The sequence below is a fragment of the Sceloporus occidentalis genome, unplaced genomic scaffold (assembly GCF_023333645.1).
Source record: "Sceloporus occidentalis isolate IW3139 unplaced genomic scaffold, rSceOcc1.0.p SCAF_198, whole genome shotgun sequence".
Classification (NCBI taxonomy): domain Eukaryota; kingdom Metazoa; phylum Chordata; class Lepidosauria; order Squamata; family Phrynosomatidae; genus Sceloporus; species Sceloporus occidentalis.
In genome coordinates, this window is record NW_028317178.1 from 843476 (window position 1) to 869515 (window position 26040).

At 46.6% G+C, this 26040-nt stretch overlaps 1 protein-coding gene across 1 annotated transcript; it reads right to left on the reverse strand.

Annotated features, from left to right (window-relative positions):
• Window positions 1-1606: 1606 nt before the first annotated feature.
• Window positions 1607-25666, reverse strand: LOC149278201 (zinc finger MIZ domain-containing protein 1-like). Its single transcript, XM_089502207.1, has 21 exons — window positions 25607-25666; window positions 25172-25285; window positions 24720-24825; window positions 9238-9382; window positions 8588-8702; window positions 7859-8076; window positions 7540-7738; window positions 7001-7270; window positions 6512-6694; window positions 6181-6258; window positions 5068-5246; window positions 4726-4863; window positions 4414-4624; window positions 4193-4298; window positions 3850-4010; window positions 3664-3731; window positions 3429-3497; window positions 2807-3054; window positions 2409-2572; window positions 2013-2252; window positions 1607-1714 (listed from the first exon to the last, which is right to left on the reverse strand). Exons 1-21 carry the CDS (start codon window positions 25664-25666, stop codon window positions 1607-1609), a joined length of 3180 nt encoding a protein of 1059 aa, XP_089358333.1.
• Between the last annotated feature and the right edge of the window lie 374 nt (window positions 25667-26040).

Here is a 26040-nt window from a genome sequence, read left to right on the forward strand (position 1 = left end):
TAAAAAAAATACAAAATACAACTTTGGTGATAGAAAAGAAAAAAAAATTCAACAAAATAGGTTCGTTTGGTGTGTCATTCACATCTGTACAAGCGAAATCACGGAAACGAGACCCCCCCCCAAAAAAAACAAAAATGTATTACACACGGAAATAAAATATATTGAATAACAGGTGGAGGTAAAAAAAAAATAAAAAATGATGTTAAAGCTAACACATGGAGGGGGTCGTTAAGAAAGCAGCTATTGCAGAGGTCTTCCTTTAACCCTTTTTTTGCTGCTACGAACGATCTGAAGACTCGATAACCCTTTAACTGCCCTTTGGGCCCCCCCCCCCCCGAAAAAAGGGTTAAGCGGTGGAAAAAGGGTTAAGCAGAGACAAAGTAAGAGAACATTGATTGGCACACATGCACTTCTGTACAGATATAACAACAGTTTTACAGAAGCAAGCAGCTTTAAACCACCAAAAGCACATATACTGGGTCAGACTCATGCATTAAGACACCAACCCCCCCTACCCTCAGACCTACAAGGTACCTCGACCACAGAACGGCTGGGAAGGAAGAATGCACATATAACACACTGGAGATCTTTTTTTTTTTCATTTTTCGCACGGTTTTGTATCGAAAAAGAAAATTTTCACCAGGAAGGTCAATTTAAAAAAATAAATAAAAAAAAAAAAAAGGCCAGTTTCTACGTAACAGTCTTGTTGGGTTAATCAAAATAATTAAAAAAAATAATAATAATATTAATAATAATAATAACCCTTAAGCTGCCTTATAACTAACCGACATCAATGCCCCTCGATGCAGCTTAAAGTAAAAAGGTCTCAGGGCGAGTCTGTCCGTGGTGTACGAGGTCAGGCTATAATGTCCCTTGGATCCTATGATGTTGATAAAAGTCTATGCACTAAGGGGGATTGCGGACTCTTGTGGGACTAGTGTCTGGCCAGAAACCTGGTTTTTGCTTTTTTTTTTTTTTTTAACTGCCATGATAAAAAGGGGGGTAATTCAGCCATGGAACAAGCAAAAGCAGGAGGTCCCCGACAAGGTTGTCCTCTATCTCCGCTCTTGTTTCTTTTTCTGCTGGAAACATGCTGCCTGCCCGTAACACTCATGTCTTGGGAGCTTTGTGCTTTGTGTGTTCGTGCATTTATTCCATCTTTTTTTATTCCCAACTTCCTGGTTCAGTTCTTCCTCTTTTTTTTTTCTGTTGGTGGTAGTGTGGGGTGGCAGAGGGGGCAAAACACCGGACCTCATGAGGTAATGCCCTTAAGTCTTCCCGTCACTGGTTTGCCTCGTTGTTTTGCCTGCTGAAATAACTTTGCTCTTCAAGGTTTCCCGTTTTGCAGTCTCGACAGGGAAACACCAACAAGTACCAAGTTTGTTGCCCACGGCCTGATTCCTCGTTGCCTATCGGGGGCGCCACTGAAAACGTGTCAGTCTGAGGGAAACAGGGACGCAAGAGCACCAGTAAATCAGCTACGACCGGGTGGTGGGGCATTACGTAGTGGAAGGGGTTGGAGTTACCAGAGCTGTCCCCACCCGCGTGTGGCCAGGTGGGTTGTATTATGGATCAGAGAGCGGACAGAGAACCGCCATCTCTCGCATTAGTTGTTCTCAAAGAGGGAAAGTAGATCGTCATTGCTGTTGTTGGGAAGATCTGGTGGATCCAGGTAGGAGAGAAGCTCGTCTGGATTAGTTAACTCCGGAAGAAGCTGCAGGAAAGAAGTAGAAATTGCCATATCAGTAACGTGGTGAGCTATAACTAACGGGCTTTTAGTACGTCTTCCCAGTCTCTAACTGGTTACCGGAAGCGAAGTCCCATCTATTAATTTGCGTTGGGAACAGAGGTGTTCCATTGCAGAAAGTGCCTTCTGTCAGCCGATCGAGCTGTTTTTTTTGCTACCTGATCGGCCATTAGAGATTTTGAGATTTTTTTTACGCATTGATTTGGACCAATCAGATAGTGGTTACTTTAGAAGTGCCCAAGATATGGTAAAGCATGAAACTTACATCCAGTGATGGTTCTGGCATGTCAGGGGCTCCCTGTCCACCAGGTTGACCTTCTAAAACTGAGGAGGGGTTAAAGGTCATGTCCCCGTGCGGGTGACCGGCAGCTTGTGGTGGGTGCCGAGACTGAGGTGCTGGTCCGCCGTGATGTAAAGGCTGCCCAGGCTGGCTACCTGGGTGAGGCGGGTGTAAGCCCTGAGGCATGGAGCCGTGGGGAGGCTCAGAATTTCCCACGTGCGAAATCTGAAGGAACAAGTGGCAGAAAGAGAGATTCAGGGTTAAATTAAACTCGAGCTGAACACGTATGCCACCCAAACCAGGATCTACTCTCCCCTTTAATAGATGCGAGTTGGATGAAGCCACCGACAATAGCACGTGAATGACGTAGATGGTACTTACTGGGTCCTGCATGGAGTGGCTGAGTGGTTTGTCCAGGGAAGACATACCCCCGGGCATATCAGGAGGGTGAGACAACTGAGGCGCGTGCATGAAATCATTCATCGACGTGCCACCTGGAGCTCCGTGAGGGAAGTCAAAATTGCCATGGCCTTGGTAACTGTTTCCTGCAAATAGGTTTGGAACACTGGATCAGTCACACAAGCCTCGAAAAGAGCACCTTAGGGTTCTCTACCACCAGAGCCAACAAGGTGCCCAAGGCTTATAAAACAACATGGAAGACCAACAACAGGATTACGAGACACCGAGACAGAGAAGCTCCTCATAACCTGGTCTGGAGGCTACGTCTTTATCGCTGTTCATGGTGTTATCTCCTGACGTTAGGGCGTCACGTGTCTTACCTTGGCCGACGTACTCTCCGGGGTTATTACCGCCGGGTGGAGGGGGAAGCGACGGATAAGGCGAAGGGCCCGGACCAAGTGCCGCAATCATCTCCATAACATTGGGCATGATCATTTGACTGGGACTCATGGTCTTGAACCTCTTGGAGGGCATCCCGTCAGGGTCATCCTTAATGTGAATCTCAGACTTGATTGGTACCGGCCGCCAGCTGCATGTGGGGTCGATAGTCACCTCTTCAAACTCAGAACTAGGGCGCGAACAAGAGCGGCATTAGAAAACCGAAAGAGGCAACCAACTTTTTGGAAGACTCTGCTTAGGAAATGGAGTCATTTCGTTTCGGCAAAAGAAATGGAGCCATTAGAAGAAATATTCTTTACTTTGTACTATAACTTCTCCGGTCAATGATGACCCAAATCGTCAAGGCTTGGGACGATGAAAACAAGGGGCGTCCCTTGTAACATTGCTACTTAACAACAAAATATATGTGATTCAAATGCATAACCTGACATTTTATAAGGTGAAATTAATCATCGCCCAACATGAAAATGGCCCTTTGTTTTCAAAACCATATGCCACCCGGTAGATGGGAATAAAGTTGGGGTAGTTGAGGGTGATACTTACTTCTGTATGGCGTTCAGTATGCCCCACATGTACTGATCGACTTCCAGACCCTCCAGAAGAGCCGTTTTACTAAGAAAGAGAAAAAAAATCAAATAATAAATATATATATAAATTAAAAAAATGTATTTTCATCCTTTTTAGAGGGTTGCTTAAATTAAACAGATTTCTGGAATTATGAGGGTTTGCGAAGATGTTTGGGGGTTGATGTTTGGAGGGTAAGAGCCGCCATACTTACTTGCAGACAGGACACCTCCACGTCCCCCTCTCGCAGTTCAGCTGTAGGTAGGATTCCAAGTCGAAGCACTGAAAATGCACAGAAGCAGTGGGGGAAAAAAAGGGTTCATTTCTGCTGTTCTGCTCTTGAAGGAAGCGTCACAGAGACAGAGAATAAACGGAAGGAAGTATGGTTTTTGAGACCTACCTGGACGTGTTTGCAGTCGTGCCCCCGCGCCGGGAGCTGAATCCGCCGGAACGTGATCGGACATTTCAGCGAGACTTTAATCGCCGTTTGCTCCACCCCGTCTTCCCCGTTAAGAGCCGCGTTACCGGATGACGCTGCCACGCTGCTAAAATTCCTCTTTACTGGGGGGGGGGGGGGGAAGGAAGAGTCAAAATATGTAACAGCGATAACCCAAACGCCTTCTAACAGTCGACCAAACTGCTTTCCTGGCTGGTGGAGCAAGGCGCGAAGCGCGTTGGGGACGAGCTAAGCCCAAAAAATCCACCCCAGAAGAGCTGAGTGTTGACATGGCGCCAGGACTTACTCTTTGTGATGCAGTGCTCCGCCGGAAGCAGCCTCTTTTTCAGGAGACCCTGGAGTACGGAGCGTACCGACGGCCGATGAACCAGCTGCAGCACGAACAAGTGAGACTGGAAAGCAACGTGGAGGGAAGGCGTTATAAGACGGACTGATGACCCAACAGCAAGTTGTGGGGTGGGGGGACAAGTTAATGCGGAGGAACCATTGCTCCCTATAGGCACTTACACAACAGCAGGCGGTGACTGTGATCTGGATGGTATTGCGGCCCGGCTGGCAAACGTGCTTGAGGTGAAGAGGTTTGTGGGAAGTCTTGTTGTCGCCCCGTTCGATGGTCAGCGGCGTGGCGTTGACACTGACCTGTACCGACGCCGGCCAGTTGGTGTTCATCTGCCGGTCTTCGTGGTGGTAGCATTTAAACTGCAGCTCCAAGTCCGACCTAACGTAAGATAGGACTTTAGATGATTGCATCCAAATACTCTCCAGGCTTTAGTGCCCTTACTTTGAGCCCATTTTGACAGCCACCCACTCCTGACCTACCTCCACATGAGGGTCTGGTGGACCGTTGGCCGCAGGTGGAACACGTGGTTGCTGACGGCCAGGTTGTGCTCCAGTCGGAAAGGTTCCAGCACCACCCCGTCCCGAACGGGAAAGGTCAGGCGCAGCTCGTCCGCGTGGCTGGCTGAGATCGAAGAAGGAGAGAAAGCGTGAACTTTCCCTTTAGCATCTGCGGTGTGACAATGCAGAGATGGGTCAGCCAAACACAATAGGGTTAAAAAAAAAAAAACCACAACCACCCGTCACGGGACAACGTCTTATTTTAGGGTCTGCATACGTATCAAACGGAAAGAGACCTTCTGGGTCTCCTGCATCAGGTCCGACTTACTTGGAGGAGGAGGTAAGGCGTTCATGTTGGGCTTGATGTCCGGGGGGAAGGGAGGCTTGACATCTTGGCTGGGGGACAGGTATGGGGGCATGCTGTTGCCGGGAGTCATGGGAGGCGTGGGGTTCCCTGGGACAGGCGAGTGAGGATAGTTCCCCACCGGGCCGGGCCTGGACGGCTGCAAGACAAACAGAGACACGGAATACAACCTGGAACTAGGATGCAGGCTATGAACCCAAACACATAATTCCAGTCTCCTGCCTTGTCCTCTCTCTCGTGGCTTCAAGAACATCACTGGTGACTCCGCGGCTCCATTCTAGATCCCTCCACCAGTGTGTCCTCCTCCTGAAGACCCTAATTCTTATCACACCCCCCACGACCAGTTTCAATTTCCACGTTCTGCTACTAATCCCATTTCCATACCATTCATTAAACCAGTAAGCGACCAACTAATCTTAGCATGTCTATGGGGCAAAATGGGCCATACCACTTCATAACTGCCCCAGCAACGTCTAGGGAATGATGAAATAAATCATCATATATTGTTATATGTCCATCCGTTGGTGTGGTGGCCCATGGTTTGTCTACGGCCACTATGTGTATGCGCGAGTAAAAAGCATCTGGACGATGAAAACACGGACTGGCAAAGCTTCCCTTGTAACGTTACTACATATATGTCATTCAAATGCACAACCTGACATTTTATAAGGTGAGATTAATCATCGTCCAACATGAAAATGGTGGCAAAGGGAGTGTTATCTGATCAAATTCCTGTCCTAAACTTCTCCTCCTCCTCCTCTCGCTTCCAAAGGCTGCCTGAACCAATCAGCAGAAACCAGCAACTTAACGATAGGGGGGAGATGCATTAATAGGGAGGAGCAAGCCTGCGGATCACGAGAACAGGAAGTTAAGGTGGCCGCTCCCATGGTGTACATGTAAGGGGGGGGGGTTCTAATACATAGATATTGCTTATTGTAATGCATAGTTACACCGGTTTGCTAAAAAAATAATTATTTGTGGGTTGGTTTCAGTAAGTTTAGCCAACCGGTAGCAGGACCCCCAACCCCCTCCGTGGATGACAAATTTGGTAGGATTTTTTTTTTTACACTCACCCCGTTCATACTGCCTTGGCTATAACTATTGTATCCGCTCCCAGAAAAGCTGTTATTTTGTCCATTAAACTGCTCTGGCTAGTAAAAAAAACAAACAAAAAAACAAACAATAATGAATTAAAAAATGCTATTTAAAAAAAAAATAAAAAAAAATAAATGCTAACCAAACGAAAGGAAATTGGGCAAACGGAACGGGAATTGGCTGCGATATCTCGCTAAATGACCCCGCCAGAGACAGTAGAGTTGACTATTGATCTCGTATAACCATCTCCTTGGGTAAAAGAAGCGGCCAATTCACTCGGCAAAGCGTTAACGTGGAGAATTGACTCACCTTATAATATTGCCCCATGTTGACGCTGGGAGGCGGGTACTGTCCCGACGGTTGCTGCCCCGCCATCCTTTGACCGGGGTAGTTAGGGGACGCCATAGGCCTGGAAGGGTTTGGACTCTGGTACTGCCCCGGCTGACTGGGAAACTGGCTACTTGGTCCGTATTGCTGGTTGCCATAATTGGGCTGTTAAAATTAGGGGGGAAAAAAAGAGGACATAATGTAATTTTGTGTTCTGGTTCCACGTGGCGTTCCCGGCTAGGTCACCAGAACCAGAACGCCGGTCAAGAAAATCATGATAGCCTTTGGTGGGCCGCCATATTGTTCAAGTCAAGTCACGGCCTCGGAGGTCCCAGACCCAACATCGTTAAGACAAAGAAGATACTGGTCCACAGAAGATGCCTATTAATGACCAGATGGGGCTTATTACTAGCTTGGTGGAATCCTTTTTGGGATGATCACAAAGCTCTCTACCATCTCCCCGGCGCTCACCTCTCCTGGGTAGGGCCTCTTTATGCCTTGCATGGGCATGGACTGAGGCCTGGGACCTGGGTAGGCTTGCTGGGGCATCCTCTGCCCGTGTGCACCAAAGGGGTTCATGCCAGGCCGGGGCTGGTTCATCCCCATGGGCGGGCCGCTCATGTTGTTCGGCGCCATGTTTGGACCCATGCCTGCTGGGTTCATGCTTCCCGCCATGGCAGAGGGGACCCTCGGGCCGGGCTGGTTCATGAACTGACTGTTGTAGGCCTGCGCCGGACCCATCTGGAAAGAGGAACACACCTTCAACAAAAGAAAGAGAGAAGAGTAAAATGCGACATGCGTGTCAGACAGGGCTCGTGGATCGGCGGCGACAAAGCTGGTATTTGGGTCATAGGGCGATGGGTGCAAAGGGATGTCGCATTTTTTGTAACCCAAACGACGTCGATTGACCTCTTAAGACACAGAATCATCAAATACGTTACTTTTAGGAAAATCACAATGCTTTTAAGTAAAATATGCTGTAGTGGTGGAACTGCACCGACTAGACTTACCGGGCCATACTGGTTCATGTCCTTGTTTTGCGTCTCCTGCAGTGCCGCCACCGTGGCGGTGGCAGTGGCGGTGGCAGTAGCAGCGGCTGCCGCAACTGCGGCCGCAGCGGCGGCAGCTGCCGGCTGCGTGAAATCCGCAGGGGGTCGAGTGTGAGGAGGGATGCCCATTCCTGATGGGTTATTGGGGCCGCCAGGGTAGCTGGGGGGATAAAACGGGTTGTTGTGAGGATACCACGCAATCAGACCGCAACGTGAGTCACTATATTGTGCGGCTATCCCGCCAATTGCCTCATTTATAAACATAGGATTCCAGGCTTACCTGCCACCAAAGCCACCTCCTCCTGGGTAGCTGGGGCGCCCGTACATGCTCTGTTGCATGTATGGCTGGTTGGATCCCCCTTTTGTGGGAAAGGGCTGTTGCTGTCCGGCAAACTGCGGAGAGTTCATCCCGGCGTTGTTGCTGTTCATGCCGGACGCCATAGGATTACCACCTGGGTTCAGCGGATTGTTGGCGTTCACCATGGGGTTCCCCAGGACCTGGAAGGAAAACCAAGGAACATGGCGTCCTTAGAAGAGCAGACTAATAAACTGTCCTCATCATATAGCATGGAACAAGCTACCCAAATACTAAAGGGTCAGTCAAAGAGGCCTCCCAGATCCCCATGATGAGCCCCATGGTTGTCCAACTGCGACCAGAGTAAGAAGGTCAGGTAGAAGGTCTTCTTGGTGGCCAGTTCTAGGGTTTCAGGCTATGACCACCAGTAATCCTCGAAGGACATTACAGTTGTGGACTTGGGGTGGGAGAATAAAGCTGAACTCAGGAACCCCCCCGCCCCAAAAAAATATTGATCCATCAAGTCTTCTACCCACCAGTCCTCCAATGCATGCCTCTGGAGGTAGTTATGGGACCTAAGTATGACCTGGTAGGCTACAACCTGTCTACAGAACCAAGTTTACTTTTGGATATTAGGAAGGAGACCTCCAAGACTCTGTGCATATGTCACCATTATGACTACAACGGAGGTTCCCAGTCGCGTGGTGGACTTACCTGGCTCTGAGACGTATTTGTGACTCCCCACACCGTAGTGACGACAGACAGGGAACCCGGGGGCTGACTGCTGTTCTGCTGCCAAGGGACAGAGTCGTAAGGGAAAGACCCATCACTGCGGGGAGGAAAAAAGAAACAGTCAGACCTATAAATCTTAACAAGAGAACAAAAACGTGTTTTTTTTTTTCTTGGGGGGGGCCGTTTTAAAACAGACAGGATATGAAAAATTCAGAAAACTAGTATTACTGAAAATAAAAGGAAAAATCTGAATTATTAATCCACTTTTATATTAAAACAGCTGTGCTCATTTCAAATGGAATGCTCTGCACGCTATGTTTTTTTCTAGGCACTTCCTGTTGTAAGATGAAACAGGAAGTGCTGTGTGCATACAAAAAATCCTTCCCCCGACTAGATGGAAGACAAGACATCTCAAACCCCTCAAGTTAACAAGGTGCTTCAAATATAAAGCCATATAATCAATGGGTTTTTTCTTTAAATCATTAAAGGTCTGCAACAGAAATGGAAATGGGGGGACAGGAGAAGACACACGTTGTCTCAACCTACTCGAAATGACCATGCAAGTCCCGGCAAGACGATAGCTCTGGGCCAAATGGAACCGGCCCTGTTTTCGGGGGTCAAGGCGTACTTACCCATGTGACAGAGAAGGTTTCATAGAGGTCAAAGAGTTCATGGGAGGCTGCATAGGGATCTTCCCCGGCTGCTCGTTCTGTCTGTTCTTCTGGTGGCGTAAAAGCAGTAGCCTTCCCAATTCTTCACACCACGAGGAAAGGAGTGCTGGGGGAGTCAGAAAGGGTCAGAATTTTAGGCGAATTCAGAGGAATTGGGACACAAATAACACATCTGAGTGTCTCTCAGAGACATAGAGTGGTGGTGGTGGTGGTGGCGGGTCATATATCTTGGCCTACACCAAAAAAATTTAATTTGGAAATTGGGTAGACAGAGGCAATACCCAAAGCATCCACATGGTGGCGACAAGGATCCGCTGCGTTGGACTGGACTGCAGTGCTGGGCGTCCATGCGCAGCCCGCTCCCCTCTGCGTATATATAACGGAGGCTGCAGACAGCAGGAGGCTCTCCTTACTTAGCAGACGAGGCTTATTTATCCCAAAAGAAAACGCAACGTGACGAGGGCGAGCGGCAGCGGGCTCCAAACACGCTAAACAGACACAGGAAGGGAGAGCTGGTCTCAACTCATCCTCAGAGGTCGGGCGCCTCGGGTGAGCTCCCGCGGGGGGCGGGGTCTGCTAGCCGCGCAAAAACGGACGCCCGCGAATCCCGCTGACCGAGTCAAGCTTTGTGAGAGCCCCCCCCGGAATGTAGAGTCAAGGAATGGCCTAGGGCCCCCCTCGTTTTGACTGTAAAATAGCCAACGCGACGAGCATATCGGAGAAATCATTTGGAAAAGGCCACGGAACCCACCTTCGGAATATCCGGAACTTTATCTCCCCCCCCAGATTTCTCCAGAATGTCCTATTCTTTGAGAGGTTTTTTTTGGAACCCTATTGCCCCAGGACTTTTTTTTATTATTATTCTTTTTCGAGGGTCTCGCTCCTCCCCCTGCTGACTTAAAGGCGTGAAAGGATTTGCACATGTTAATGCGGGTCTCCAGCAGAAATCCGGAGGGTAAACAATCGCGTCCCCGCTGCATGCCTTTTAATTGTGCTTGCAAACCGCTGGAGCTGATAATTAGCCTGCCACCGATGGGTTAAATCTAAGCAGGCTGGTGTGTGAGTGTGTGTGGGGGGGTGACACTTTTACCACCACCTCCCATCCCCCCACCAGGGGAGCTTAAAGCAGCTGCATGTAAGGGAGAGATGGAGGGAAAGGGATATGGCTGAGCCCTCTCTGTGCCATATGGCAATACCTGCCCTCCCTGGCCTATAAATAACCCCACAATGGGGCAGAAAGAGTGGGGGGGGGGTGAAATTTCCCAAGCTACCCTGTCTTCACATGCAATACAGAAACTGGGTTACAGCTTATTAGATAAACTGTAAAAAAAAAAAAAAAAAAATAATAATAATACAACAAATAAAAAATTGGTAAAAAAAAACCTAAAAAAGTTCACTAATTATCAGGCTATGCTGTGGAAAAAAAAATGTAAAAAAATGTTTCCATTTTTTTTTTTTGTAATTTTAAAGAAAATATATGTGAACACTACGTAGCAGCGCTGGGTAAATAACGGCCGCAAGTGAGCGGGAAGGATGCTGTGGCCGTATCCGGCCCCAGGGGCCATAAGCTGGACAACCACCCATGCAGTTTCAGGTTATCTCAGCCCTCCAGCACAAAACCTGTTTTTGTTTTTTCTAAAGTTAGTCTAGCACCCCCGTCCACGTTTTCCATGGGAATTTACTAATTGAGAAACACTAACAGTTTGTTTTTTTTATTGGGAGGGGGTGAAGGTGTGGGTGGTTAGGTTACCACGCTGATTAATTACTGGGAAATTACAAAAAAAAAAACTAATAGTAATTTTGTCCTTATATATAAAAAGTAAGCCTGCATGGGGCAAATAAAATTAATCAGGGCATCCCCCCCCTCCTTTACTTTTATAATGGTGTATAATAAAATTAAAATAAATAAAATTAGTAACTAAAGATTGACTTCTAAACACGATTAGAAGTGTTTTTATTAGCTTAGGAACCAGGGGAATGTCCCTGCTGATTGGATGATGCTATCAGTCGCTATGACAATAGGACCACTTTTCAAAATAACATTTTTATCCAAAACTCACTGGTAAAATGTTCTACATTTATTTTTTTTAATATATTTAAGTAATACTTTGTACTCAGAAAGCATCTGAGAAACAATAACACCTTTCAAATAAGCAAAAAATAAATATAAAGCAGAAGTGCCAAAAAATGTACAAAAAAAAAATCTAAAATGTAAAACTATAATACAAATATAAAAAATAGAACAAAAATAAATATATAAAAAATCATTAGAAATCTATAATATAAAATAAAAACAAAAAATAGAAATATAAAAAAAATATAGCACAAAATAGGAAATCAAAGTATAACAAAATGAAAAGAAATCTATAATATAAAATAAAAAATATAGAAAATATTAAGAAAAATGGAACAAAAAAAAAAAAAAAGATGGAATGAGTGCATTTAACATTTTTTTGCATTACCTATTATTATTATTATTATTATTATTATAAGAAGTCTCTTTTTGTGAGACTCGAGACACCGGGTGACATCCTCCTAATTGGTGGCCACCTCTGCTGGCAGTGAGGAAGTTAACAGCCGGACCAATTAGGTCTTGAAACAAAGGAAAGCCAGGAGACAATGTCCCAGGTGACGCGCAGAACGGCTCAGACGGCTCCTGCGCGCCCGGCTGCCAGGCGATGGGATCGATTGTGAGAGGCAAGGGACAGAAATAGCATCCACCTACTGATGAGAGAGGGGGGGGGTAAATGAAGCAATGGCGTGGGGGGGGGGGCAAAAGCCAGGAGATGGGAGAATCGTGTGCTCTGAAACCGGCACGCACCGGGGCTTTATGACAAACACGAGACGCAGGAACAGCAGGAAAAAAACAGAGCATGCAGCATGCGCGAAACAGCCTCTGCCGAAAAAGATGACATCACTTTACACTAAGTCCACGCTTTGCAGGAGAAAAGAACATTCGTTGCACCTGACTTCACTGCGCAGTATGAGGGGCCGACCCCGGACAGTGATTCCGTCATATAACCCCCCCCCCCCTCAGCACTGTATACACTAATATAACCCCCAGCGCTGTATACAGTAATATACCCCCCAGCACTGTATACAATAATATACCCCCCAGCGCTGTATACAGTAATATAACCCCCAGCGCTGTATACAGTAATATAACCCCCAGCGCTGTATACAGTAATATAACCCCCAGCACTGTATACAGTAATATAACCCCCAGCACTGTATACAGTAATATAACCCCCAGCGCTGTATACAGTAATATAACCCCCAGCGCTGTATACAGTAATATAACCCCCAGCGCTGTATACAGTAATATAACCCCCAGCACTGTATACAGTAATATAACCCCCAGCGCTGTATACAGTAATATAACCTCCAGCGCTGTATACAGTAATATAACCCCCAGCGCTGTATACAGTAATATAACCCCAACGCTGTATACAGTAATATAACCCCCAGCGCTGTATACAGTAATATAACCCCCAGCGCTGTATACAGTAATATAACCCCCAGCGATGTATACAGTAATATAACACCCAGCACTGTATACAGTAATATAACCCCCAGCGCTGTATACAGTAATATACCCCCCAGCACTGTATACAGTAATATAACCCCCAGCGCTGTATACAGTAATATAACCCCCAGCGCTGTATACAGTAATATAACCCCCCAGCGCTGTATACAGTAATATAACCCCCAGCGCTGTATACAGTAATATAACCCCCAGCGCTGTATACAGTAATATAACCCCCCAGCGCTGAGTATATTTCCCGGCTCAAACACCGCACTGAGCTGATGCTTTATGGCGATGCTAATGAAGTCCGTTCCTCCATAGACTTTCATTAGTCAGAGAAAGTCCTGTTGGTGAATAAGACTGAGCCATTCTATTGCCCCCCACAGGCAGTATGATAAGGAGTCAGGGTGTTTAGTAGATCTGGGATCAGATAACGGAGCGAGAATCATACAAACGGCTGATATGCAGCTGCCTGAAAACTTTATATTATGGGGCAAAAAATACAACTGGGGTAAAAAAGAAAGAGCGATATTTCAGAAAATGTATTTTTAGTCTGATACTAACAATCCCCCCCCCCAAAAAACCAACATTGGAGGGATTTCACCCTACATCAGCAATAAGTAGAAAAATGTCACCGGTTCCTACGGCAACCCCTCCACATCGTAGAATCCAGACCTGCTGATACAGCCTCATCGGCAACAGGTGCAGGACTCATACCCTCATGTAAAGCAGACACCCCGTCTTTTAAAGAAAAACAAGGACAGACTTTTTCCTCCCCGGAGACTGTTGTTAACGTGATTATCGTTGCCGCCTCTGCCGCGGAGAAGGTTAAACCGATGCAGAAAGCCGCGTGTCACCGGTTTAAAAATAGACGCTAGCGTCCTCGGGGACGACGACAATGTGACACAGAAGGCATCCACGGGCCCTTCCTCCATCTGACACAGGACCCTGTCTGCAAGCACAAGTGGGGGGCCGCCCCCCCCCCCCGGGGTCTACCCGCTCTCACCCTTGTTAGCCCTGCGTATTTATCTGCTCATCCCCCTGTGGTACTCGAGGGGTTAACCCCGCACGTAACACTCTCACACGGCGAGCGTCATGCGCTGTAAAGAACCGATGTCAATGACTATTGTAACAGAGCTTTTTTTTTTTTTTTTTATGAAAATGATAAAATTTCGTAAAAAAATATTAAAACGGACCATTTCTGAAATATATATATATATATACACAGAAAAAATGGGAAGGCTTCTATACCCTAAAACGTTTTACATTTTTTTTTTAAATAATTCCATTCATCGACTTTCAAAATGAGTGAACAGGAAGTGAGGTCACCGCCAGGCTTTTGGGCTCTAAACCGGCAAAAAAAATTAAATATATATATATATATGAAAAATGAACAAAAAAACATCACAAAAAGCGCAAACTTTTTCTGTTTTGTGTTAATTCCCCCCCCCCCAGACGTAGCCTTGTGATACCCGCGCTGGATAATGGCCCTGACCTGGCACATTATCTACTCAGTGAAATCCCCACGGGTGTAAATTCCGTGTTGCGGGGTCTTTTTTTCAAACGACACCCCCCCCCCCCGCAGCACATCTGGCGGGGACGTTTTAGAGCTGGTGTGTCACAGGGGAGAGGCATATGGCAGGATGGGGGCCGTCAAAGAGCAAAGTTGGGCTAATGGAACGCCGTAGTCAGGTGCATTAACCCATAGGGTCCCACGGAGCTCATGTAACGGGAGATCTGCCATCACCCACGTCACGCTGACAGCAGGGAGGCCGGGGGTACGCGTTAAACGCACGCCATTATTACCGCGATTACAAAAATCACTAACGCCGTTCTTCTCCAGTTTCAATTTCTAATTTATCTATATATTTTTTATTTTTCTTCCCCACTTTTATTTTTTATATTTTTTATGTTTTTTCTAACTACATTTTTCTCCAGTTTTATTTTTTCTATATTTTATTTATTTTTTTCTAAATTTTCAAATTTTTTTTCCTAATTTTTCCCTTTTAATTTTTAATTTTTAAATTTTTTTTTTAAAAAAAAATTTTTTTTTTAAACAAAGATAAAGTAACTGAACATAACGATTCTTGGGGGCGGTGTCTACTAATGAAGTGGATTGCCTATTGTTTTTGTATGTGCCCGTGGAAAATAATCTTAACACCTTATCACTTAAATAAAAAATAAAAAAAAAACATTAGAAAAAACATCCAATAGAAACAAAATAACCACGCTTGGTGTTATAACCATTTCCTATTTCTCATCACAGGACTCCGGCCGTCCCAAAAGCTACAGATTATTCATTAAGTCCTATATCGCCATCGTATTCTGCAGCGCTGTACAAGGCGTTTCGGGTGACGTGAGTCAAACAGGACCTGCCCCCGTCGTTACGGGCAACAGATGCTGAGCTCGGGATTTCTCACGCCTTTCAGTAACCGCGATACCATATCTCGAGTCTAGACAAACCCCAGGACCTGGGAGGGGGGGCTTCTAAAAATGTTTTAAAAGTAAAACTTTAGGCCAAAATACGAAAAAAATATAGTTCTAAATATATCATAAACATGATAAATCTTTCCAATAAGGACCCTGTTTTAGTGTCTTTTTTCCTTTTAGGAGTCCCCCTGGCCTCTTTTCAGTCCCAGCTCCACGTTCCTGTATGAAAAGCACTGTCCCTTAAAAAAAATACTTTTTTTTTTTTTTTTTAAAGACCCAAATCTTTAAGTATTTTCCCCAAAATTTCACAGGGGACCTTTCCCTTTAGACGCGGACGTATAATACGCACCGATATGGATCTTCTGATGACCAATAACTGATAGAATCGCCCGGAAGGATACAATGTGTACTCTTAGACATCATGGATTCCAAGTGAAGAGATCATCTCTAGGGCCCTCTGAGAGGGCAAGAAGAAATGTGTATGAAGGGGGGGGGGGGTTAAGCACCTGGCCCCATTGATATGCCAATTTGTAACACAGTAGAAAGGATTGAGGACAAGCCCCTATTCAGAAACGGTCACTTTAAAGCCCCACGCTTTCTATGGGACAATAATCCCATCACAGTGGGAAGCCCCCAGAAGGAACTATCTGTCTCTAGTTAACAGAGCGATCTGATGGGGGGAGGGAGGACTTTTAGCCCTCTCCATACCTCTCGGTTCTCAAGGTTAAGCAGGAGAGTTCCTGGAGGAGTTTGCATCACCAGGAAGAAACGGAGATGCTACAAGGAAGGCGACGGCCTCTGAACGTTCTTGTAGAGCGGTCATTTTAATGACACCGGAATTCTATAGAGAATGTTCTCCAGAAACCAAAAAGAATTTTACAATGAATGAAATACTCGTTTACGGATATAAATATATTCCTGGTCTCATTCACGCAGGGTTTCCCAATCAAACCCAATGAGTTGTCCGCCGTTAGTTTCTCTTGGTAACACCAAAGAAGTATCCAACCCAGTGAAGGCCACCTAAGACTCCAACGTGGTGTAGATGGGTCTAGATTTGTCCACCCCTGCGGGGAATAAACCCCCTGTTATTAGTCTTCTGAGATCCAGAGCTTTTGATTATGAACTCAGATGCTGGCCTCACTATCTTCTCAATATGGACCCTGTATTTCCATAGCTTCTCCGCCAGGAGCTGAACTTGAACTTCACGGGGGACGCCATGACACTTCACGTTCGATATCGCTTTGGAGTGTAGGTCTGCCATCTGCCTGCTATCAACTATGCCCACCATCAACACGCCAAGAGGTCAACTCAGGCCTCCCAGGGGTCTGGCTGACCTCCCAAACGAGTGGTCCTCCCTTTGTAGAACACTTCCTATTTGGCTTTACCCATTATTATCTTCTTACGAACCTTCTGAGCAGCATCGTGAGGAAATATTTTGGGATATCTTGATACGTGTGAAGGTGCGTTGCGTTCCCAGATCTCAGCTACGCCCGTCCTCGATTATGGCACAGTCTAGCGATCCCACCACTACTAATGGCAGATAAGGGCCGCGCAGGTAAAAGAGGCCAACATTCTCAGATAACAGGGGACACAAGAGAGAAGGGGTCTTAAGAGTAATGGAGGGGACATCATCAATAAAGTCCTGATCATGAATGAGAAGAGAAAGTAGATCACGAGTTTGTAGAAAGTGAAGAGATTCTAGAAATCTATGAACGTGTTGCGTGGAAACGCTTCTCAGATTAGGTCATAAGAGCTCACAACAGACTTTGTTCTACCAAACATCCACCCCACCTTCTGATGGCCTTCACCTCCATGGTGGTCACCAACATCTTGGTGTCTGCTTACTTTTAGCGAATTTAATTTTTTGGGCGTGAACAATACTGGATCATTTTCGACCTGGCGTGAGGTCTACTAGAAAAGCAAGATGGCAAGAGGGCTATCACAACACCAAAGCCGGCTACGGCATATTTGATGGCAACCTATCGGCTTCCACCTATTCAGAGAAAAGCATTTTATTGGAACACATTCCGGGAGAAGGAGTTCTCTCTGAAAAGTCTACTTTTAACCAATAAACTTGTGCAAGATGGATGTATACCGGGAAGTTAACTCAAAGGGGAGGAAAAATACTTAAAGAAAAAAAATAAAATTAAATGAAATTAATTAATGGTTATTACGTCGCGACTTTTTGCGGCACACCACAGACAGAACTAGTAAGACGCACGCAGTGTACATATACGATTACTGCATCCGGACATCGACCAATGGGAGTGGAGCTTCATGCCCGTGTCACTCGATGGCTCACCCCAATTCCCAGAGCCCCGTGTCAGCCATGCGTGGCTCCCAGGAACAGACGCGAGTCCCTGCCAGCAATTTACAGCCGCGTCTGGATCACCGGCGTACACCCTAAACAAGTCACGTCACGAGCTGCACAACGCTTGTTTACTACACCGCGGGGAACGCGGCCAGGAACCCAAACCGCTGCTTATCAGCCTCAAAATGATGCAAACTGTGCGGGGGGGGGGGGGTTTAAATGCCACATGGAGAAGATGCCTACTGCTTACTTCTTTTGGCTTCATGGGCACCTGGCGTGATCAGTTATTGCCCCCCCGCTGCCCCGACCCTAATCTAGATTTGGGGGGGCCAATGGCATCGACGCTATCCAAGAATACCCGGCCGTAACTCCGTACCGGCGGGATCACCAAAGCAAACCGCCGAGAGATGCCACCGAACGCTTCGATGGCATCGCGGGCTACCTGCATTAACCCTTGCCCTCCTGGTGCCATCGAAGGGGTGAAATCCCTAATTGCCACCCCCCCCAACAACAAACACATCATGCAGGGCATCTCTTCACCCACAATGCAATGCTTTACAAGCGCACAACAGAAGAAAAAAAAGAGGCTGCACCCCTCTGTCGTTCTCTCTAATCCTCCAGACACCAACCCCCCCCCATCTATAAGCTACTTGCCCACAAGTTTATTGCCACCTACACTTATCCTATAGAGAGGGAGGGCTGCGTAGATCCCAGAAAAATAAAATGCATGCAGGTCTTCAATCCCGGCATTAGACGGCCACTGGCTGCCCATAAGGTGTCTGTCTCTCTCTGTCTCTTTTCTTTCCCCCTTCTCCTAAGGACACAATGCGCTCTCCCCTCTCCCCGTCTCCTGCCTGTCCGGCTACCGCACTCATCAAATATTAATTGCGCGACTCCAGATTTCCAAGCAAAAACCAAGAACAGATGGGATCCCCGTTCTAATGGCTCGCTGCGTGCCAGCCAACTGGCGGTGTGCAAGTGTGTGTGTGCGTGTCCGAGTGTGTGTGCGAGTGTGTGCGCGTACCCAGCCGCCGGAGACAATGAAAGGAACCGCGTTAAGTTCACGCAGACACAATGTATCCCTCCCGGCCGCGGTTACCGCAGTATGGGGAGCCACATCGGCCGGCTTGGTGGGGTGGAAAAAAAATAAATAAACGGATTAAAAGAAAAGGGGGGGGGCTTTGCATCTCACCTCTGCAGCATGCGGCGGGATCGTTGCTCCAGCTCGCCTTCCTCCGTTGCTTGTTCTATCCGTGCCGTTTGCTCGTACGCATACATACACACACGCAAACCACACAGCAACCATTCACACACATACATTCACACTCAGCCTAAGTCATTTGCCAGAAGGCAGGGAAGAGAGACAGAGGAGGAGGAGGAGGAGGAGGAAAAAGGAGGAGGAGAGGAGGGGAGGGGAGGAGGAGGAGGTGTGTGTGGGTTGGGTGAGGGGGGGTGAGAGAGAAAGAGAAAAAAAAAAAAAAAAGGAGAGAAGCCATGCAGCTCACATTACAAAACTTACACAGAGGGGAGGGTCTAAACGCCATCCTTTAACCCCTTCTTAGACAAATACCCCAGGGTGGAGGGTAGTCTGGTTCCAAGCTGATCTCATGAGGTAGCATCTCCGCCACCCTCGTGGGTGATTCTGGCTCAAACCAATGCAGATTTGTCTAAAAAGCCCCCCCTCCCCGATCTTAGGGTACCTCTAAGTGGCGAGTTAGCACTCCGCGCATGACACCGGTTCAATCAGTAAGACTGCGGTTTACCTCCCCAACCTGATCAATGGACATGGGGTGGGTTACAACCAGAGGCTGACCTCGGCACTAGAAGCGCTGATCGTCTAAATGTGGAGTTATCCGCGAGACGCCCGCTCTGCTAAACAAAAGTATTCCACCGGCCGGAGCATCTGGACGGTTCTCCAGCTTTATAACTGGAGACTCAGCGGTTACCCGGCGCCGATAAGCCAATATGTAGTCACCTAATGAGGTTCTCATACTGGTTCCTGAGGACCATCGGTGGTCCTCAAGACGATACCAGGAGGTCCAAAGAGAAGGAGCCGCATGTCCACGGCGGGGAGACGGGAATATATCGAGAGGAAGACAGAGTTTCTTAATTAGAACCTCGGAGTTTGTAATATATTTGAGTTGTTAATACTTCTGTTTTCCTACGATGGCCACCAAACGTGGTAGGACGGAGGACCTTGATGTCCAAAGTATTCTCGAAATGGTCCCTGACCACAAAAATGTGTTCCCAACCCACATGCATCTATCAGGACCAATCCAAACTTCTTTTTTTGTTGTTGTTAAAAGGGAGACAATACATAATTTTTGGACAATGGGTCATGAAGCTCATGGAGTTGGGGCCATCAGAGATGCCACCAGGATCTCCCTCATGGACACTTTGTAGGGACTTCTGTGAAGATGATAGGAAGGTTCAAAAGACATTTATTGAGCAGAAAGGACCGAAGGAACCTTATCCAATGGTAGACTATGTGTTAAGAGCTGCCCTGCTTGAGAATAGGTGATTATGGTGGCAATAGAAGCAGAGCCTGGTGTCCCTGGCCGGGAGCACAGCACATGGCGCGTATGTTGTTAGGGAAAAGGAATCTGGTTTTGTAGAGTGAAGTCTTCTTTTTTATGGGACGTGGGGGGATGGTAGCTTACTAAGCACATTTTACAAGAGCTTTATAGCTGGAAGGCGAAGGCCGATGGAATCAGTCCCTGCACGGACCCCAAGAGCTGACAATCAGAGAGCAGACGTTACAACACACAGTTATCGCAATAAAAATCTGCAGGAATATCGCAAGATTTGTACCGCTACACGAAACGTTAAAAACTTTTGGAAACCTAGAATCTGCCGGCGGATCGGCCCCATTCGGCCCCCGTCTAGTCGCCCGTTTCTCCTGCTGTAAAGACTCAAACCTTAATCAGTCGTTGGTCTCGTCTTAGATTCAGGAGCCGTATGTCTATCCCATGCATGTTTAATCCCCTCACTGTATTACCCTCTACCACTTATGCTGGGAGACCGTTCCACTTACCTACCACCCTCTAAATAAAGTGTTGATGGACATTTTTTTTCTAAAACTCCCAATAGGGGTAAAGTGTAGATACTTTAGCTGTGGGGCAGGGAAGGTACCCTTTTACCCCAAAAGGGGTAAACCTTAAATTCCAATGTTAGAAAGCCTGTTGATGGAACTCCCCCCGGTGGTCATCATGAGGAACTACAACAAAAGCCTGGCTTTTAATTCTTTGCTGCCCCGGGGGGGGGGGGGGGGGGGTGGCGGCGGCTAACAGGTTTATCTTTACTTGTTTGTGATCTATAATTCCCACTGGGCTCTCTCGGCTATACCATGGCTGAGCATCATGGGATCTGTAGTTCGCCGACAGCTGGAGAGGCAAATGTTGGCCGTCCCTCAGCTACATCTCTACCTCGTCGGTTCATTGGGTGCCTTTAAAATGTAATAAAAAGGGTTCGTTTTCCTAACAATCTATTAAAACAAGTAAAAACAACCATGTGCTCCCAGCATGCACCTGGCTTCATAATTAGCCTAATCATGTTCCTTTCATTATTGATAATAATATTATTAATAATAATATAATAAAATTAAAAAAAAAGGGGGACTCTTGAGTTCTACAGAATTTATATTCAAAATTTCTTCATAAAAGTTAATGAAAATATAAAAAAAAATGTAATCAAATATTGAGGCCAGTGAATTTTTATGCTCTGATAATATATATACTTTTTCAGGCGACATGTAACGAATATTTAGGAGAAAAAAAAAAAAAACTAGAAAAAAAATATATTTTTTTAAAAATTAAAAATAATAATAAAAAAAAAAATATATATATATATATACACACACATCTGTCTCCTATAGGATACCCTGGATGGGCATAAATAATGAATAATTCTATTTTGCGACTCGTCTCGGGCCGGTATATCCGGTTTCGGCACGGATACAGAAACATGCGCGTTCCCCTCTAGGACAGGAATCTCCATGTCTGGGAATTTTGGGATGAAACCGGGCTGAATTTTAGCCAATTCATTGTAAAGGCGAACGCCCGAGGCCGTGGAACTTGTTGCTTGTGGGGCATTAACCCCTTCCACTAAGTGGGGGGGGAGGGGGCAATTACTTGTATTCATGGCACACGTGGTGTAAAGGAGACGAAAGTCCCTTCTTCTGGGGCATGTTGTTGTACTGCATACTTCCCAAGCGTCCCTGTTTAGTTTGACCAGTCCCTTCTTCCTCCCCCGCTGCCCCCTCTTTTCTAGGAGGTCAGAATGTTTGCTGGGTATGAGGGGATCGCAGGGTTCTACAGCCGTAAAAGCCCCGATAATGTGTATAGAAACAGCAGGAAACGCCTTTATCAACTAAACGGGGTAAATAAAATCTGGCTAAAGCTCAGCCCACGGCTGCACCCCCTAATGTCAAGTCAATAAGTCAGCGAAGTCTTGGCAGAAGAGCTTGCCATCAGCCACAGGCCAGCGGGGTCTTGGCACGGAAGGCCAGGAGGAGACTGAGAACCAGTAAGAAACGCCAAGCTCTCCGAGCTCCACGTAACCATGGCGACCATTCTCCGCGCTCGCTCGACGTGACGGCCGGCCGGGAAAACAGGCGCTCAGCCAACCGTCCACCTTCTTAACCCCTTTGTTGCCTGGGTGACACCAAAAAAGTGCCTAGTGTCACAACCCATGCGAGATGGTACTAATAACGACGCCCTATCACGCAAGGAACATGGGGTATCCTACTTGGCCTCCCTGAAGGGGTTAAGCTTTTGCCAAGACACACTTTGGGAGATCCAGTCACCGACCCGGTTCCTTGGAGGAAAGTAGAAGGCGGAGCCCCAGATCGCGTTACGCCCCCGCGGAGCCGGTGGTTATACCCCTGCGGCACCCAAGGGTGGCCCAGACGGCAGGGACTTCCTTCCGGGATCCTCAGCCGTGATTTTCGTCTCAGTTTGTAAACACAAGTCCCCCCCCCCCCCTATATAAAGCCTCCATTCGAACTAATTGAAAGCTCTTGAGCCAAGCCAGTATGGCAAGCGACCTTGAGGGGAAAGGGGGTTTTCAAAGGCCCTGTGGCTCATAGTAAGAGCAGCGCTCTGATCAGAACTAGAATTTGGGACTGAAAATTTTATGATTTTTTTGTAATTTCAACTTTGCTGAAATTAGATTTTTTATTTTTTTTTAACATTTCTGCTCCTGTGTCTTATACGGTTTGCGGTAGATACAGGGAACAGCTCTCCTGCCTTGGAAGCCCCATTGAATGGCTACATTAAGGCTAACGATATCTTTGCAGCATTACGGTAAAGCAAGGGAACATTTTTCTTGCCCAGAGGTTGGGGGGGGTTGGACCATACCACCGGCAAGTTCAGGATGGGGGCTCTCTAAAATCAAAAAGTATATGAGAACCCCCTTCTCTTCAGATACTGAACCGGCAGCTGGATGGTGCGAGAACAGCGAATAGCCCCATAAATTAAGTATATTCATTTTGGGGGTTATTACGCTACACTCCCCGATTTTTTAATAGCAGTCCCTCTCTAAGAGGCTATTACTGCTCGATTTCAGAACTTTCCTTTCCACCCGATAAATAAAAAGAATAATAAAAAATTCTGGGAATTTCAAAATTAAAATGTCGATTTTTTTATTTTTTTTTATATATCTTCCCAATAGCCGGGATGCTCTAAACGTGGAAACCTCCTCCGCCAGTAATCTCGGGAGCGGATATTTTTAGCCCTCGGCGGTTATAATTCTGCGCGACTTTATCCGATTCCAGGAACGGCGCTTTTTATAAAGTGCTGCTGAGTGGCGGAAGTCTTAAAGGTGCAGTACGCTTTAAAATTCATAAAAAAAAAAATTAACGACCATTATTAGCCTGTATTTTAAAAATGTTTGTGTGGGTCGAGCGACACCACAATAATCCCCTAAAACGGGAAAAATATCCTTAGTATTTTTTTATTTTTCTTTTTTTTTTTTAATAAAAAAAAGATTTTAATAAATAATTTTTTTTACAAAATGAAAAATTCCAAATATAAAAAGATAATATAAGTATATATATATAAAGAAAGCCCTGTCTGGCCACACAGGAGTTAAACTGTCTCAGAGTAGTAGCTACATAGCCCTTCCCTCCAGGAGGGATAATGGAACCCCCCCCCTCTATCCCTGGAATTCCCAGACACTTTCCATGTAAACAATACGGAATGTACCATTATAACTAATTACACGGGGGGGGCCTCACATGTAAGGCCATATGAATATTCCCGTGCGTGTTTACATGTCCCCTCACTGTATTAGCCTCTACCACCTCTGCTGGGAGGCCGTTCCCCCTATCCACCACTCTCTCAGCTAAGAAAAAAAAGAAGGTTTATTAATATGACTCCTCCAGGTTCCGGGAGGATAGAATGCGCTCGGGAGATGAAATTGAAGGGTATCGCGTTACCCCAGCGGCGTAACCTACTCCGCGGGACACAGCAGAGGAGGGAAATAAAACGACCCAGACCCAATTAAAATAATGGCTGCGCGTGGCTTTAAGGCGCACACGGGAACAGCTGAGCCCCACGTGGCGCCAGAAGAGATACCCCACCCCTGTGACCACCTCGTTGCATGTTTACGCCAGAACGGGACTCGCGAGGTTTCTCCCCTCAAACTGGCTGCTTTACAAAAAAAAATAAAAAAAATCTAGATTTACAGCCGATTTCCCTCACTTAAAATTCTCCAAAAAATTTTGATTCAAGAACTGATCTGATGCAAAGCGGTAAAAGAGGCGAATTTCACTTTATAATAAACAAATACATTTTAAAAAAATTTCAAATAAACATTAAAGTTGAAAATTTCAAATTTAAAAAGTTCCTCTCTGCGATGATGAATGGAATCGGAGTAAATTTTTCAGGATTACTAAAATCATATGGCTTCCGTTAAAAGTTTACAAAAGAATATTTTATAAATGGGGATTCAGCCTCACAACATCCAGGAAGCGTGCGCAGCCTCCACCTGCTCGCAAGCAGGGGGTCGATTACGCAACGACCGCCTCCAACAGACAAGCAACAAGTCATAAACATTGGCCAAGCAACACCGTGAGAATAATACACCCGGGTGGCCTCAACGTGCGCGAAACCAGAGAACCCCGGCCTCCCCGACAGATCTCCGGCGACACAGAGAGACAAGGAACGCGCCCCCTACCTGCCGATTTCGGGGTGAATTTGTCCCGGTTGGCCGCACACACGGCTAGTAGCCGGTAGCCCAGGTCTAAATCGAAGCCTTGCTGCGCCGCGACTCTACTGACCACCTGTGAGAAAGAGAGAAGCGGGTTACCGGGTGTCAATAAAATGATACGATGCTTTACGGCAATGCTAATGAAGTCCGTTCCCCATAGACGTTCGTTAGTCAGAGAGTCCTATTGGTGATAAGGAGTCGGGGTGTTTAGTAGACCGGGGGTCAGATAACAGAGCGAGAATCATACAAACGGCTGATATGCATCTGCCTGAAAACTTTATATTATGGGGCAAAAACTACAACTGGGGTAAAAAGGAAACGTTTAATGTGAGGCTAGGAATAAAAGAATGTGGAAGGCCCCCCCATAAGGTTTTCTTCTGATAGGGACGATCCACTTTTCCAAGACTGCCCCTACGTACCGTTAAACAGCCCATAAGGCTCTGCTCGAAGGGTCTCTGAAAAGCGCGGGGGTCTCCACACCAGTCCAAAAGTTCTGTGGCTGCATTGTGGAAGTTTGCTGGGTTCTGTAAGTGCTGAAATAGAACAACAAGCAAGAATTACCGCCAAAAATCCAGGATACCAGGGGCCGCGACTCCCCCACAGCCTCCAACCTCCCGGGGACTCTCTGTGAAATCCTAACATTCTCCGACTGTCACAGCGCTGGAAGGTCATGAGAGCTCAACAGTAACGCCCTTCGGTGCTACTAAAACGGGGTGGATGGCCTGCTTTTGAGCAGGTTGATCCCCAGTTCCTTCCTGGAAAGCCCTGGCAAGAAATGTCCGTCTCTGTGACCCGGCTAGAGGTTCGCTGTTACTAGTCATTCTTGAGTAGTAACAATGTTTCGAGGAGCTTACCTGCTTTATGCACTGCAGACGGTCATTGGTCTGCTGTATGTGTCTGTCCATAGAATTCATTCTGATTGTATCTTCTCAAAGTCTACCTGAAGGCCATGAAAGGTCCTCGAGCCTGCAGGGAAACAACAGGGTCGATACATGTTTAACGTTTAAGGTCCGTAGGGAACAGCCTATCTCCGCAAAGTCTTCACTCAAGTCTGGGGCTCTTGAAGTCCATGAGGAACCTCAAAGTTCCACTTGAACGAAGAGACCATTGATGGTCACCAACCAGATTCAAACCCTTGTCAGAAGTTCTGGGTACTCAAGGTCAGGACACTGGTGGGGAACATCAGAATCCAGTTGGTATCCATGAATGACCTCGTTGGGTCAGTCACATGTCCTGGTGGACAGGAGGCATAGGTTGAGAGGTCACAATGTTCTTAGAGTATGTAGGT